Source organism: Theobroma umbraticum, unplaced genomic scaffold, assembly GCF_002168275.2.
Source record: "Theobroma umbraticum cultivar Fairchild unplaced genomic scaffold, ASM216827v3 scaffold_4.1, whole genome shotgun sequence".
NCBI classification, from domain to species: Eukaryota; Viridiplantae; Streptophyta; class Magnoliopsida; order Malvales; family Malvaceae; genus Theobroma; species Theobroma umbraticum.
The window spans coordinates 10,306,551-10,324,938 of NW_018397258.1; the positions used below are offsets into that span (position 1 = coordinate 10,306,551).

The 18,388-nt window shown below is 32.0% G+C and overlaps 1 protein-coding gene across 1 annotated transcript; it reads right to left on the reverse strand.

The window, feature by feature from the left end:
* Positions 1–6,352: 6,352 nt before the first annotated feature.
* On the reverse strand, positions 6,353–10,130 carry LOC110414431 (sodium/calcium exchanger NCL-like). Its single transcript, XM_021425619.2, has 6 exons — positions 9,463–10,130; positions 8,805–8,990; positions 8,504–8,685; positions 8,231–8,376; positions 7,432–7,693; positions 6,353–7,345 (listed from the first exon to the last, which is right to left on the reverse strand). Exons 1-6 carry the CDS (start codon positions 9,845–9,847, stop codon positions 6,797–6,799), a joined length of 1,710 nt encoding a protein of 569 aa, XP_021281294.1. The 5' UTR covers positions 9,848–10,130; the 3' UTR covers positions 6,353–6,796.
* Between the last annotated feature and the right edge of the window lie 8,258 nt (positions 10,131–18,388).

The following is an 18,388-nucleotide window of genomic DNA, read 5'->3' on the forward strand; positions in this document are numbered from 1 at the left end:
GTTGCCCAAATCTTAACTCCAAATCCCAACCAAATTCAAGGGAAAAAATCTCACCAAAAATGGACAAAGTTATTAATCGATTAAATTCAAAATCATTTGGTAAAAAGGCATAATCTTACTTTTAGAGGAGTTTCCCAAGCTCTAATCTACTCAAAATGGCTTTAAATATTAGTTTGGAAGGTTAAGGTTTTAAGGTTTAGAGAGAGAAGGGGTTTTCCTTTTCTTCGTTCCAAGGCAAATAACGCCTTCAGCTTCTTTTATTTTTGCATTTACAAGGTGATCTATCGATAGATAGGAGGCATCTATTGATAAATCCCTCTAAAAATTTTTAGGTGTTGACCTTTATCTATCGATAGATTCTCGAATTTACCGATAGATTGTGCCCTAACCCTCTTTCTATTTTTTTTTTGGTTTGGCCATCTATCGATAGATTTTGCAAATTCTATCAATAGTTTCTAAGCCTTTTTGCTTTGCAAAATTCTCGAGTGGTCATTTATTGATAATTAAGACGATCTATTAATAGAGGTTTGTCCAACTTATTTTCCTCGGCTTTCTATTTTGCATTTATCGACAGATGTTAAACATCTATCGATAGATCATACTTAGTTTCTAGATTTGCACTTTTCTAAGTTTCCTAATTTTTCCCTAAGGCCTTTAATTCACTTTCCATCAAAACACCTCAAATTATTCATATTACTTGAAATCCTTCATATGTATACTCAATTAGATGATCAAATCTTGATTAAAGTATCAAACTTTAACGTTTACCAAGAATATTCATAAAAATTTACCAAAGTGGCATAGGCGTACTTCCATATACTCAACATATTTAGCACATCATCAAAGTTCTCAAATGCATACTATATTCAAATTCATCCTCCATAATTTATATTGAAAAATCAAGGGTGTTCCAATTGTGGAAGATTCACTTGTGATTTTTCTGTTTTATATTTTTCACCAGAATTTTCAACCATAATTTTTTTTTCAACATTAATAACTTCTTTTTTAGTAAACTTACCTAAGTCTTCAGATTGGACATTATTACCACTTACTTCTTTTCCACTTTTGAGTGTGATTACCTTACAATGTTCTTTACCTTTTCTTCTAGGATTAGGTTCAATATCACTAGCTAAAGCACCTTAAGGTCTACTGTTGATGGTGTTAGCTAACTGACCCAACTATGTCCAAAGATTCCTGAGTAATGCTACTTGACTCCAAATGACAACATCATTCTTAGCCATATATTACATAAACATTTCTTCTATTGTTGGTTTTTTCTCAATCAAAAGAGCTTTAGCTTGTGGTGGAAAACCAAAAGGGAAATTTGGTTTTGCTGTTGATAAAGGTGGTTCGTTGTTGTTCCAAGAAAAATTAGGATGATTCTTCTAACCAAGATTGTAAGTGTTGGAGTATGGATTATTTTATTGCCTATTAAAATTTCCAACATACTATGCAGATTCAACAGTAATAGAACATTAATCAATGGGATGCCTATCTCCACATAACTCAAATGTCGAAAAAGGACTCTGAATAGCATGGACACCTAATGTATCAATTTTCTTGGTGAGAATAGGGAAGTGCGAAGGCAAGGCATTAATTACATCAAGCTTATGAATACTAGCAATTTTTCTTAGACTAAATCTCTTAGATGGCCATTGATAATTGTTGGAAACTCTTTCTTTTAACAAATCATAAGCATTATCAATGGATTTACTCATAAATGCACCTTTAGCTGCAACATCAATGGTGGTTCTTATTAGTCCCAATAAACCATTACAAAAAGTTTGCCTTTCAGCCATTTAGGTAATCTATGGTGACAACATTTCCTAAACAGATCGTTATACCTCTCCTAAGCCTCATATAGTGATTTAAAGTCAAATTGTGTAAAAGAGGTGATGTCATTCGACATCTTAGTTATCTTAGTTGGTGGAAAGAACTTAGCCAAGATTTTATGAGTCAAATCATCCCAAGTATTAAAGGAACTTGCTGGAAGCAAATCCAACCAACTATTTGCCTTATCTCTCAATGAAAATGGGAAAAGCCTTAATCTAATTGCATCATCAAAAACACCATTGATCTTGAATATATCACAAATCTCTAAGAAATTCATAATATGTGCGTTAGGATCATCTTTTGGCAATTCCTTAAACTGAACAGAAGTCTAAATCATCTGAATGATTGCATGTTTAATATCAAAGTTATTAGCTTAGATGGTAGGTCTACAGATGCTAAAATGAAGGCCTTAAACGAGAGGTACAACATATCTTCGCAAGGACTTATTTTCTTCTTATTGATCAACCATTGTGAATCTTTGAGTAAAAACTTGTTCATTCTCCCTCTGAAGTCTTTGAAAAGCCTTTTCAATTTTAGAATCAAACGGAACAATTTTCAAATTTCTAACTTTTCGCATACAACAACTAAAAGTATCTAAAAATAAAGAAAATGAAAGTTTGAATTAACACTAAGACTGCTTGGTATGAATAGTAACAAAGAAAATTTAAAACAATTCCATGGTAACTACACCAAAAACTTCTTGTCAGATTTACCACGTAAGTGAACATATCATTAATAAGTAATATAATCAAAGTAAAGTCTGTTCCCACGTTAAATTGACCAAATCTTTTTTCCTAATTACTAAAATTAAAACAACTCAATCTTATTTATAGAACGGAATTTAAAACTATTGAAAGATTAAATAAACTCAAACTAGAACTAGAACTAAAAATAAAAGCAGTAATTTAATTAATCAATCAATCAACCAAAAGCCTAGAACCACAATATCCCATCAATGTTTCATCTAAATCTTTTTTGTTCTCTCTTTATTTACTAGATAGGTATAAATTGTTAACCTAGAGTTCTAATTTATTTTTAAGTCTCTTCCAGTGTTCTTATAAAATATCTTCCTTAACCAATTTACTATATTCCTATGCAAATTAAAATTAAGAAAGACTCATTAAAATTAAAATCTAATCTTGGCTACGTATGACATGTAAGTGTGTTTCTATCTTGCACGCAAACCAAATCAAATTGATCATCTCATGCAATTGATATTGAACATATGCTATTTCATCCATATCCTACTCTAAACTCCCTCTTCTAGTTCCGTTTAGGTTTCCAAATCAATCTAGTTGGTGATCAAGCAACCAAACGCATTAAGAACAAGATTGAAATAAACAACTCAAACACTATCAATCATAAATAAACAAGAGTACTAATTATTCAAACTATGCATTGGGTTCAATCATGATTCTAGATTTAAAAACTTATTTCAACATAATTCCTAAAAACATCATCCCAAAAAGAAATTTAACCACTTAAACTAAACAAGAAAGTGTAAGGATAACAAAGAAAAAAAAAATAACTCTATTGTTTGTCAAGCCTTCGATCCGCAATCTTCCCTACTTTCTTTACTTTCTTGCTAACTTCGATGCCTCTTTTTCTTTAGAAAAACCTTTCTTAATTGTTGCTTTAATGTGCTTCTCAAAGGGGAATTAAATAGGGCATAAGTTTGTATCGAGATAGAAGTCAAAATGCATTAAAAGTCTCATTCTCGTATGGGCACCACAACGTCGAGCCTTATTTAATTTTTTTTCTTTTTATTTCTCTTCAAGTGCCGTGGTGCTGGTTCTTTGGTGGTTCTGGCCCTCTTTGTCTATCTTGAAATATTGCGCTCTTTACATTACTTCAACTTCCAATGCAATTTTCTCCTTCTTTGAGGCAGAACTAGAAAAAATAGTAAATATAAAAGTTGTAGCTCCACCTCTTTATCTTTCCAATGGTTTAAGAATTATGTCAATTGGACATTTTTAGTTTAAGATATGCTTGAAATATCAACACATATGTAATGGAAGTTTGCACCTTAAATGCATTCATCTTTTGAAAATGTCACCATTTTCATAGCACACCTACAAAAGCAACAAAATAACTTAAATAATAACTAATCTTAAATTAAAACATCATCAAATAACTTAACACAATTGAACCCAATATAATTAAATTAAAATAAAAAAAGATTAAAACCTCTTAATACTTAAATTAAATCTCAATAATTTAGATAAAATCATGTAAAATTATGATCAAATAAGTCTATAAAATAAAATTATCAAAAACTAACCTTTTCTAGCTTTCAAAGCCCATACATTCAAAAATAATCTTCAAAAATGAAACCTTGGAGCAAGAGGGATAAGGAAAGGCTGAGAATTGAGGAAAGAATTGTAAAATGCAGCTAAGGGTTAAAACGCTCAAAAAATGTGCAATACTAATAGTTTTAAATGTGTGAATACCATTTGCCCCTTTTACTTTTTGGAAGACTGCGAAAAGTCTCGATACTTTTCTATTGGGTTTGAGATCTCGAGACTTTTTTTAGTAGGTTGCAAGAATTTTTCAGTAAGTCTCGAGACTTCATTCATCAAACCTTTCAAAAGGCTTTCTAGATAACAAGTACCAAGACCTACTCATCAAATTTGGATACTTCTACTCTAGAATGTTAGAAAGAGTTTGAAAACTTGTCCAAATGGACTATTTACTTGTATACTCACCAAATCAACTTGGTTTTCAATCGGCAACATATTTCCAAGGTATAAACATTGGGTGTGAGCTCAAAAACAAAAATTTGTACAAGCTCAACTAAGGATTTTATATTCCATCTCCTATGCAAGGTCGAGGTTTCACAAATGCTTGGTGAGAAGTTTTTCTCCGCTCAAGAAAAGGTTACTCTAATTGATTTATGAAGGGAATACCAAACGCTAAAAGAAGACATGATACATCCAATGTTTTAGGGAAAATATTTTAGATGTTCAAGAAGGTCATGACAAGAGGAAATTGGTCAAGGTGTGCATCCAAGGGATGTTCAAACAAATTTCAACTATATCTAGAAAACTCGTCACCACTTACTTCTTCTTCTTCTTCTTTTTTCCTTTAGTGAAGGCTGAACGTAGAACTAATCAATCTATTATAGGGAATAGGAAATGAATCAAATCATTTTCACGAGAGAGAAGGTGTTTTCTTTGCTTCACATGAGGGGAAATCAAAAAAGAAATCAAATTTTACTCATGATGAACAAGTTTCTTCACCACCATTTCCAGGCTCCATAGAAAAGGTTTTTGAATTCTTGAATAATGGGCACGAATGAAGTATATCTACCAAGTTCTGAAAGCAAACCTACTAATAGAGAAAAGCAAGTTCTATTATTGTCATTTCCGTATAACCTACTAAGGGCATGCAATGTTATTACACTGCATAGCAGAATTCTAAAATTTTTTTCCTTAAGCAAAATTAATTTTTGAATATTTATTATAAATTAACCCTAATTAAATGATAAAAGTCTTTACACTTTATCGCCTTGGAGTTGAAATCACAAGGTCCAAGAGACAAATCACTGCCCTTTAATTCAAAAATGTCTCCCAAGCTCCAAGGCAAATCTTCCTTTTATGTTTTAAGGTTCTCTTGAAATCTTTTCATGATGTTGGCAATTTATTAATTTTCAAGAATATATTATAGATTTATGCACATTCTCTTTATAAAGTTTGAGATGATGAACAACCTTTTTAATTTTAGCAAAATGATAAAGTACAAGTTTACTATCAATTATCTTATACTAAATAGATAAACAGTTGAAATTGCATAACTCTATTCAAATATGCAATAACTAAGAACTCAAACAATCCATACAAATCAATTCAAGAAAGGAGAGAAAGTTTATATGGTGATCTAGTGAAAAAATTAGTTTTCAATTTTTTTTATTGACATCAAATGATATAATTTCACAAAGTCAAAAGAGTCGATCCTCTTGGTGTTCTCATCTAATTAAAACAGTTTTACAACACTTTGCTCCATCAATTTCAATGTATTTCCTGACTAAGATTTCATCTTCAAATTAATTATCTGAAGATTGTTTTTTACATGTGATTTGAAGAAAAATTTTTTGAAGAATTTTATGTGTCTTGATGCAAACAAATTGTAATCCTATACCGTTCTTATAGTAATTATCATGTTGTTGTGGGATTAATGGCAATATACCTTTTGGATCTAATAAAAGCACCCAAAAAACTACAAACAAGTAAATTGAAATTTTCTCTTTAGGATTACAGAGAAAACGAAGATTGATTGAGAGAAAGACAGAAAGAACAATTTCTTTTTCTTGAATTAATTAATTTTAACTTTCAATGTCTATTTATGGATAAATTTATAACTACAAATCAAAGGTCACCACTACTCATCAAAGTTATCACCTTTGAGTTTTGCAGGCACCTTTTTTAGTCTCCCTCCAAATAGTTTTCGAAAATAATTTGTTTTGTACTACCTGAAAAAGTATTCTCTCATCCTTAACTTACAATCTAATATGACTAATCTCTCCAACAAAACTCAGCCTAAAATATTTTATTAAACGAAAGAACTTGCATTCCTCTACATACCGAGACAGCTAACCTAGCATGCTGCTCCTAATAGATAACTATAACCTAAGAAATTATAACAGTAAACTAAGCAAGAGATGGCCAAATCCTAAATGATAAACAATAGAAAAAGATAAATCCCACTCGTAGAAGCCTAACATTACAAAAACTCCAATGGTTTCTAGAGTCCATCCACATCCTGCCACGTGAAAACCCAGAACATAACACATTCATTGCTGATGCAATGAACATTTCCATGAAAATCAGGAATTAGCCAAACACAAAATGTCCATAGTTTACAGGTACAGCCTCAAATATTGTGATCAACTGCAGTGACAGAAAGCCACCGTAGATTGGTGCCTCCATTATTTACTTCTTGGTAGCACGCACAAGATGAGTTTCAATTAAGACCATCCGAAGATATAGTCGAGAATGTAGACCAGTAACAGAGAGAATGGGTAGAGTGCGAATGCTACCAATGACATCCAGAGAGGGAAGGTGGTGCGGAAACTGGCAATAGCTCCCATTACAATGCAGACAATTAGAATAACCAGTACTTCGGCAGCAAAGTCCCAGGTCAGGTCACGAAAGTAAACCAGTCCCAAGAATACAGAAAGGGAAAGGATGTTACTCATGGTCACAGACCCATAAATCTGAGAATACGTCAAAGATGCTGTTGTCAACTGCTTTCGTCCGGCGAAACTTAGTGCAGAAACGGCCTCGCTGGTGCTAGCAATGGGCAAAATAACGAAAGAAACAAAGAAAGAAGGAATTTTGGAGGCAGTGGAGAAGCTGGCAACGGCATCCACCAGAGGATCTGCAAACACAGCCGCTACAATCGTTCCGAGAAGCAGCATCATCACCGCTTTGAAGGCATTCCACACTGGATTTTTCACGGTCTCCCCAAAATGACCACCCTGACCCCCCAACAGATGATGTTCTTTCCTGGTTTGCTGCATATGCGTTTAAAGATGTCACCCCATATATTATAGCCAATAATGAAGGGATCATACATAGAAGCGATTAGAAACATACTTACCTCATGAAAATGATGCAAATGTACTGATGTAGCCTGCCCCTCAGCAGTACGCCTAACCTCATTTAGCCATTTTGAGATTCCTTTGACAAACTCATCTATGTCAATAAATGAGTCGCAAGATGTATCAAATTCTTTCAGTACTTTGTCAACAGCATCTTCAATATCCATATCTATCTCTTCAAATCGAATTCCCAGTACCAGGGCTCTTAACTCTGCCGGTGATAGGAGTCCGTCCCCATTCTCGTCAATCATCATGAACAGCCTGTCATTACATTATATCAATGAAGAAGCCAGAGTGCAGTAATTACCAATGTTTTGTCAAAGGCCTAGGAAGGGTTTGACTGAGTTCATTCAGTACTTAAATCAGCAAAGATCGTGAAGTGGATTTTAAGATATCAAATCTGTCAGTCCTCCTAATCTTATAAATAGGCAAACATAAAGTTTGCTTTATCCCGTAAAGAGAAGGAATGCTGTGGCCTGCAGAGCCTGCAATTCTCTTTTCTTATCCGACATATACTGTATGTTTAATCAAGTAACCTGATTTTGTAAATTGAAGAAAGCGAGGAACAGCATTCGCTACAAATATCAAGTGAAGCTTCCAGACTTGATAAAGCTTTATTACGGATTTTAAACATTTTAATGGAAACTGTGACTAGCATTTGTTCTTATGAAAAATTCACATGTAGTTCTCAATTACCATGCTCCCCATTGGTGCAAAATGCATTGTGCTTATAAGCATGTTCATAAAAGTGATCCACAACAATCGGATAAATGGAAGGGAAAAGTGAAGATGACCAACTTCTCTATAACAGTTGTATTAGGTTCGCCATCATCTGTAAGAAGTCTTCCAAGTGCACGTACGCTTAAATGTTTCAAAATTCCTGCTATTACATGCTTATGCTTTGCAAAGGCGATTCTTCTCTTTTGAATCCATGGCTGAAATACCTGCATCCAAAGCAAGATTGCAAACAGGGCAAGGTTATTATACGGTCATGGCTACAGCAGAAAAACCAAACACTGAAAGCCAGTATACAACATATCAAGAATCCATAATGAATCCAGGCTTATGTACCTGATAAAGACTGTAAGATAGCAATAAAGAAATAGAAACAACGAGTGCAATAAGAATTGCAATTCGACTTTGAGAAGTTGTGTATAAAACAGCTGGTAATTGCACAATTATGAATGGGATAATTGATATGGCCATTATCCTTGCAGCGTAGCTTGTCCAGACATCAGTGCTCACTCCTGATCCTGCAAGCATCTCCGATCGTCAACAAAGACAATGTTGTACAAAACTCAATTGGACTTGCACCAATAAAACAGAGCAAATTCACAATGGACAGCCTTGCTTAGTAAATATAATCGTATACCAGTTAAGCTAAATCCTTCGGTGTCTACTAGATCTTTGGACAGAGAGCTCCCAAGATCACACTTTCCGAGTATAAGACAGGAGCCCCATAGCACTGTCAGAAGCATGACGGTTGATCCTGCTAGCAACCCTATGCCAACAGAGACCTGACTTTGAGCAGTTTCTTGGCTCCCAGAAAGTCCAGATGCTACAAATTCAAACATCATAGAGTACCCTATTAGCGGCTTCAAATAAATCTTTACAGAGTATATATCAATGGAGTCTAAGCATGATTGTAGTTGATGGATGGAGCATACTGAACTCAATAGATCTGTGATTAGCCTATGATGGTCCAAAGGAGTGGGTAAAACTTAAAAATGAACAACACCATGGGTGTTTCCGGGTGCATGGTTTCGAATTTAACTACTAACTGACAAGGAATAATTTAGCACTGTTTGATGCTTCCAAGAATGTAAATATGTCATTACTTGCCCCCAAAGGAGCAAGCTTTTTCTTGGCTCTGCCATAGACCTAAGACCCCACCAAAATTTAATAAGATTCGATGGTTTTTAAGCTAAATCTGAAACTTTATGCGCAGTGAAAGGAGAACAAAAGTAGTTTTTTCTGGCAAGTCGACAACGATCATGAAAAATCTTGGAGAGGATAGTAAATCTTTTTACCTAGTATGATTATAGCATCAGGAAGAGAGCTCAGCACAGGCAAGAGGAGACCACCAATGATGCCAGGACCAAGAATTTCCAGCAATATTTCACAACCGTCACACAACAACTTGGCGGCCCGGAACATAAGGTAACCGTAAACAAGTATGAGGAAAACATTTCCAAGGACCGTGGTGGTGCATGGCAAAAATCCATAGGTCTGTTCGCATGATTCCGACGATATTAAGCTTTTGAGTTGAATGTATGTTGGCTGCCGAACATTTTGGACTCCATCAGAGACCATGGCAAGGCTCGAGTTGCTTGTGATAGGTCGACCCTGGCCGGGGCTGCCCATTAGCAGGAGAAACATAGCTAAAACTGTAAACAAGGTAAATTTGTCTGCCATATTTTTGCATAGCTAAGCTATGATTCAAAGTTGTTATCGCTCTAAAGATATCATGCGTTCTATAAATCTGCGCCCAAGGAAGAAGACAAAGGTTTAGATAAGCAATCGGAGACTCAAAAGACTTCCAAAGTCACATTTGAAAGCAATTAATATGCATCAAAAGTAGTAGATTGGGTGTTGGGGCACAAATAAATTTACTGATGCTTTGTCGAATTAATTAAGGGTATCCAACCGGAACGTTGATGGCCGTTTTACACTCCTAGTCTAGTATTAAGTTGAACATTTCAACAATATTTTGATTCCATCCATGCCACCTACTTTTCAAGTAGGTCTTAGCGACAACAGAATCCTCGTGTTTTAGTTAAAAATAAATAAATAAACAATGAAGAATTTTAATTTTCTTAAATAACAAAATCAATGGTTGTACTTTTATTTATGTATAACAATTGTGATTGTCAAAAAATAAAAATTACAGAAGGCATGATACCTAAAAAGATCCCTAAACTATTCAATGAAAAATTCAAATAAGTTTTTAATTTTTTATTGACTTCAATCAAGTTCATGTATTTTTATTTTAAGTCAAATAAACTCTAATAATTAATGATTGACTAATTGTTATTGATCAAAATGCAACTTTCATTTTATGTCAGATGGTATGGACGTAACATATTAGCATGTCATAATAGATGATAATGTATCTGTTGATATGACATCATGACATAATTATATGACATTTTCACCATTTTTGTTAAGGTCGACATATGATGTAAGAGATGATAAATAGTATTTTAAAGTATTATACCAAAACAAAACATCTGAATTTCAAAGGGTTTCAAGCGTAATTAAACCATCCACAAGTCTTAGTTAAATACCACAATTGAAGGTATACACCATGTGTGAAGTTAGATAACTAAAGTAAAATTCAAATTATTATGAAATCTAAGTTGTGAAAAAAACTTAAAAGAAAATAAAGGAAAAATAGTTTACGAGAACAGATAATAATAGTTTTAGATGCAGAGAATGGAGAGAGATAATAAAGATGAGAAATGCATGCTAAGAATTTATGCAAACCCCACCAAGAGAATCCTGAGGTGGAGAGCCAATTCCTATATCGCAAAACGTTAACCGAATGATATACATACGTTTCTAAATATCTGTAAGAGTAGTGGAGACGAGTACTTCAACAGCGACGTATGAGTCCATGTCAGCTATCCTGCCCGACGTACCGTCTGGCCACAAAGGGATACGACCAATTTTGACCTCAAGCTTCTGTTCGTCTGTCTTACTCTTTAAAAGTTTCTTTTCAAGAGTAATCTTCGACCATGGCAGGAAGAGAGACAAGGAAAAATAATGAACGAAAAAGAGAGAATAAATATTAATTTTACCTGCTCCTATGGTAGTGGAATATGAGAGGGAAGACACATAGATACATTTTACATCATTTTGTAGTACTCATGTATTTGCTAAATGGTGCAGATTCAATAGTGGGAAACAAAAAATAATGTTAATGTGTGTGAAATATACAAACTTTAACAACGGCAATCTGATGTTTCATAATTCAGGCTTTTAAGACTGTTTACTATTTCTCTTACACTTAAAAGAATTTCTTATGAATACGAGAAAATGAAAATAGAACACGCAATTGTAGACATTTAATTTTAGGGATGTCAATAGGTACTCCATTATAGGGTACTTACAGGTATCCCAAATGGTTATATTGAGTTAAGGCAACTTCTAAATAGATTCGAGACAACTTCTAAATGGTTTTAGAATCTAACTATTTTTTTAATTTCATGTAATTAAAGACAAACTCATATAGTTAATTAAATTAATTCATTAAACTATAATTATTAATTAACTTGAAATGTTTTTAAATATATATACATTATATATATTGAGTTCATTTATAAGAAATATAATTATTATATTATATATATGCTAATAGTTTTAGTATATATATATTTTAAATATAAATATATCTACTTTTTATTTTATGTTAACATTACAAAAATTATAATTGGTAAAATTATTATTATTATATATAATTACATATTGATTTTGTTATTGTTATGTTTTTAGGTCTTTTGAAAAATGGACACAACTGAAAAATGTGATAATAGTATTAATTATAATTGGAAGAAGACTCTCAATCATCAGCATATGTAGGTCAAGTTCACAACAAGTACATTTAGTTGAGCCTTCTAGAACTCCTGCTAGTGGTAGCCAACCTTTGATCCCACCTACTGGAAGTAAACCTCTATTGGGTAGTTCAAGTACCAAATGTCCTCTCAAATTAACTTTAGAGGTTTGGAATCATTTTGAAAACAAAAATATATATGGGGAAGATGTGGCAATTTGTAATTATTGTAAAGCTATTCTTAAAGCCAATAGCAAGAATGGAACAAAAGCTTTGAAAAATCACATGAATACTTGAACAAGGAGAAAAAATTCAAGCATTGAACAATGCTTTGTAAAGCAAAAGAAACTTGGCATAGATACACAAGTTGATGGGAAGGTTTAGATTAGAAATTACACATTTAATCAAAACATTTCAAGACATGAGTTGGCTTGTGCTATAATCTTGCATGAGTATTCGCTTTCTGTTGTTTCTCATGTTGGTTTTAAGAAGTTTGCTGTTAATCTTCAACCCATGTTTAAAAAGGTCTTTCGCAATACAATTAAAGAGGACATTCCCAAGATTTATTGTTCAAAGAAATCTAAGCTACAATAGGGATTTGAGAAGTTAAAATATCGAATAGCAATCACGACAGATATATGGACTTCAAATCAAAAGAAAGTTTACATGTCCGTCATTACTCATTATATTGATGAATCTTGGGAGCTGCAAAGCTATATCTTGATGTAATCAATTTTTATTCTAATTCTTTAAATTGTGTTATGTTATACATTAATGATTTTATGAAAAAAATTTAAGTAAATTCATTAATATTATTTGGTAAACATGTAGATTTGTATATGTCCCAATACCTCACACGATGGATTTTTTTGCTCAAGAAATGATGAATGCTTTGACTGAATGGTATATAAAGAGCAAACTTTCTACTATCATTGTGGATAATTGCAGCTCTAATGATGGTATGATTTCTCAGGTTCTGAACTTTTACTTAATGAAAGAATTCTTCATATAAAATGTTGTGCACATATATTGAATCTTGTTGTGAGAGATGGATTATTTGTGATTGAAGATGTGATTGAAAATATTAATGGTAGTGTAATACATAGGTCAGCTAGTCCATCTGGATTGGAAAAATTTGAAGAAGTGGCTTGTCAAGCTAAAGTGTCATATTTTAAAAAGTTGAGTCTAGATTGTAGAACTAGATGGAATTCAACTTATGTGATGCTTCGAACTACTATAGGATATAAAGATCTCTTCCCTAAGTTGAATCTTAGAGACAAAAGTTACTCTTGTGTGTCTAGTGAGGAAGATTGGAAGAGAACAAAAAATATTGCTAACAAGTTGAAAATGCTTTCTGATCTCACTAATTTGTTTACTAGGACAAAGAATCCTACTGTAAATTATTTTTTTGTCAAAGTTTGTAAACTTTGAATTGCAATTGTGAATTAGATGTGCTCTGATGATGTGACAATTAGTGCAATTGCAAAGAAAATGTTTGATAAGTTTAAAAAATATTGGAAGGACATTCATATTATGCTAGCTGTGGCGATTATCTTGGATCCTTTTGTATAAAATGAAGGCAGTTGAGTTAGGAAAACTTATTGTGATTTACTTCAAGAATACCAGAATAGATCCACCAATCTAAAACTAGAGTCTTCTCAAAGTTCATTAGCAACAATATTTGATGAATCACCCAAACCAAATGAATGTATGTTGTATGAATTTCTTAACTCTTCTACTAATGGGCATGGGAAGCCAGAATTGGATCATTATTTAGAAGACAAAGTTTTACCATTTACTAAAAACTTTTGATATTTTGAGTTTGTGGAAGACAAATGGGATAAAGTATCCCACTTTGCAAATGATAGCTAGAGATTTTCTTACTATTCTTATTTCTATAGTTGCATCTAAGTCAGCCTTTAGCACTGGTGGGAGAGTGGTGATTGACTATCGATGTAGGCTTAAACCATACACTTTGGAGGCATTAATGTGCACTCAAAATTGGTTGAAGAATGAAACGAAAGGTAAATAAACTCATTATATTTTTGTTTCATTTGTTTTCTATAAAAAATTATCTATTGTCCTAAGTGTTATATACATTCTTATTTTTTTTTATTTGTGTAGGATCGTGTATAACAATTGAAGATTCAATTGCGATGCTTATTGACACTAAAATGGAAGAAGATGATTGAATTGTTCATGAGATTGCCTTGATGTCAATTTGTAATGTTGTTTTAACTAGTTGTTTGGATATTTATTTTTAATTATTTAAGTTTATGTTGTTGTTGTTTGGATATTTGTATTTGGTTATTTAAGTTTATGTTTTTTGTTTGGATCTTTTTGTTTAGTTACTTAAGTTTATGTCGTTGCAAGGATATTTGCTTTTATTTATTTAAGTTTATGTTTAAGATCATTGTTTTTGATAATTTAAATTTAAATTTTGTTATTTATGTTTTTATTAATTTAATTAGTAGTTAATTTTATGAAATAGGTAGAGAAATATTATTGTATTTGTATACGAGCTCGGGTTCGGGTAATTAGGTACTCATAAAGAAGATTTTAATAATTTTTTATCTAATCGGGTTTTTAAAAGAATTAGGGTAATTATAAAGTAGTGAAAATGTAATAGGGTTAGGGTTAGAAAAGTAATTTTTAAAATTATTTAGGTAGTTAATAGGGTTCGGGTAGTTGATTTTTTATAAAGTTAGGGTTCGGGTATCCTACTCGTTGACAACCCTATTTAATTTTGTAGCCTTGCTAATGACAACGGTCCAAAAGGAGCCATCTTATGATAAAGAATTTCTTTGAGAAATTGATTAGTTGTATTAAGAAAAATCAGTTGGAGTTTGGATCTTTTCTCTCATGAATGTGCTAGAGATAAGCATGAGAATGTTGTTCTCAAGATTGTTGGATATAATTATCTTGTTGGGGTGCAATTTAGATGATTTAATTGCGAGCCAATTGTGTTGTTGAGATGTTGGCTAATGTGATAATAGAATTGTTTTCTACCAATGAATAAGCGAGATGCTAGTGCGAGGCTTTGGTACAGACTTCTAATATGTTTGCGTATGAATATGATATTTGCCTCACCCAATTAAGTTGTTAAGAATTATGTTGTGGGTTAAAGAGGTTGCGAACTAGTAATGAACCTCTTATAGTTAGAGATACAATACTTTGATGTTCTCTTAGACATGAATGGGTGCTAGAGCTTGTGTTAATAATTCCATAGGTTTGGAATACTTAGCTTCTTTCGAGATCAAATAGTAGCTTCAAATTTCAATGGTGAATTGAAAAGGCCGGTTAGTTGATGAGAAGCACTACCAAGCCTATAAATTGATAGAGATGGAGTTTGGTTTAACTTGCGAGAAGGTTTTGGTGGAGAAGGTTTTGATTTCGGTGACCTTACAAGAATTAGATCAAATTTGACTTCTAGAGTTTTTTATATATAATTAGTGAGATCATACTTGAGATTGTTGTTGACTCCATATGTTTTTTGTAATAACAAAATATTCCTCATTTATTAATATTTAATCTTGTTATTTAAGTGTGCAAGATGTAATTTAATACCCTTGACAAAGTTGTTAATTAAAAGCAAGTCAATGAGCTTGCTAAGTTTAATAAAAAGTTAATCAATTAAAAGGCAGAATGCAAGCAATGAACAAAAACATTACCTTAGTAACTGATTATCAAGGGACCTTAATCAGTTAATGAATGGTTGTGTAATAAGCTGAAGTCAAACAGAAATATGCTAGTCAATAATCGGTTAGAACACAAGGTCCTAGTATCTTTAAGCGTTAAAAATAAGTTTGACAAAATAGTTGACCATTGAAGGGAGCCAAAATAGAGAAATTCAAAATTTGAAGATCTTTTAGTTGATTAAAGCTAATTTTAATAGATTATGATTGAAGGAAGTAAAATTTGAATCAGTTAAAGGAAGAGTTAACCAATTAGAGGAAGACTGCTATAAAAGGAAGTGAAAATAAAAAGTTTGTAATCAGTTAAAGACTGCAATAACCAGTTAGAAGAAGTCTGTTGAAGAAGAGAAGTCTAAAGACAGAGAACTCTTAATTAGTTAAAGCCTTTTGTAATTAGTTAGAGCAAATAACACAGTAGTAGGACAATACAAGACAGAAAAGCTATAATCAATTAGAGTTGCCTGTAATTGGTTAGCCAAAGTCTATTTGCCTTTTTGAATTTAAATATTAGAAGATAAAATAATAGCTAGAAATGTATCAAAGTTGTTTTTAACTGCTAGAAACTGTTTACAATAGAAAAATCTGACTCCTCAAGTATAAAAAGAAGCTCCAACGGTCAAAGAAAGAAGATTTGAAGAGAAAAGAGCTACTTTGAGCTAAAAGCAAAATAAGCTTCACCAAAAACATTTGTTTTTCATTCCTAGTCTAGAAAAAGTGTTTGAACTTGATTTTAATCTGTCCAAACTTGTAAAGGTACTTAGTTGCACTTCTTTTTCTTCTCTTTCTTGAGAAATTAGAGTGTGGGAAGCACTCTAAAGCTCGTTGTAAAGGATTAAAGCTTGGGTTAAAAGCTCACTTTGTAAAATCTTAGTGGAAACTATTAATTTTACTAGTATAGTGAAGTTGGGTTGAAATCCTTAATTGGAATATAAAGGTAGTAGATGTAAGTCAAGGAGACCAAACCACCATAAATACTCTTGCATTGTCCACTTTTTTTTACCCTTCCTTACTTGGTGTCTTGTAATTCTAACAAGTTTTAATCTTTCCCTTCATCTAGTTGATTAAGAGCTCTTCAAGCTCTAAAGGGCTAAACAATAAATTTTTTAGTGCTATTGACCCTGTTTTAGCACTCCAACGAGACCAACAATTGTAAATCTTTAGATTTAAACATGAAATGTCAAAGATGACACAAGATAGTATTTTTTACTATTAATAAATGTTGAGTGCCTTGGTGAAATTTTGATTTCAATTATACACTTAAGGTGAAGTGGCATTTCAAAAAATACAAAAAGGATAGTTGTTCCAAATGGTGTGGCTTTGATTTATGTGAAAGAAAGAAAAGAGATTACTCAACTTAATTACAAAAATTAATATTTGAGCAAGGAGTTCGACTGACCCGTAGGAACTCTCACGCATGAACTTTGGCAAAACCTAACTTTCCACTAGGGGCTTGCAAGGATGATGGTGTTGTTTGGCTTGTGATAAAAAAAATATACACATTAATGAAAGTAATTAGAAAAAATAAAATTAAATATGGAATTAGAATTTAATAAGATTAAAAGATGACACATAACTAATTAAGTATCAATATAAATAAACATTATAAGATTGTTAATACTATGCTCACACGTAATTATACTCTCAAACTTAACTTATATCATACATCAAAATCTATTTTTTTAATAAATTTTTACGTCAAACAGTTAGATTTTCAAACTCATACATTATTAACAACATTTGTAACCAAAAGTGCATTTTTCAGCCATAAACCACAAGTTACAAATTACTGATGAAAGCATCCTTTCCTACGTTTTATATCAAGCTGGAGCCTTACACGTTATTACCCTGTTCCGAGTCATTAAAATAGGGCAAAACATAGCTTTAGTTTTCCACCGAAGTTCCAACTACTAATCACCAAGTTCCAAATTACCCATGAAAGCATCATTTTCTAATGATGTTTTCAATCAAGTTATAAACCTAAGTTTTAGACCAGACCAAACTCAGCCGTCACTTGCTTCAAACTCGAGAATTTGTGGACCAACTTTAGGCCCAAAAGTGACCAATGACACATTGTTATTAACATAGGATTCGGTACTTTATATTTAATTAGGGGATAGATTTGGATAAGATTTTCAATACTCAGACTGGGTTCGGGTGAGTTTCGACTTTATTCTTAAAATACTCTAAACCCAATTATATATATATATATATATATAAACATTATATATAATATTTCAAAAATTTATAATTTGTAGGATTTGAACGATTATCTTCTTGATCTTCAAAATAATTGTTATATCAATCAACTTTTTTTTATGAACTAATAAAGAAAAACCTTTTTTTAAATAAGCATAAATTTTATTTTTTTATATAATTTTAGTGATTTAAGATCTTATTTGAGTTATTTAATCGACTATTTAAGAAATTCAAATAATTAATGGATATTATTGTATTATTGAGATTTAATTTTAAATAATATTTTATAATTTTATTTGAATTTTTAATAAAATTTGAATACATTCTTAATTAAATAAATTAGAAATAAAATATTTAAAATAAAATAAATATATTATTACACTTAAATATTTAATTCATTAATTAATATATTATTCCCTTCTAAAAAACAAAATTCGACCCGTTCTCCCAGTCTTAAAGTAATAATAATAACATTATGCTACCCATTTACATCTCTATAGTTTCTCATTAGGG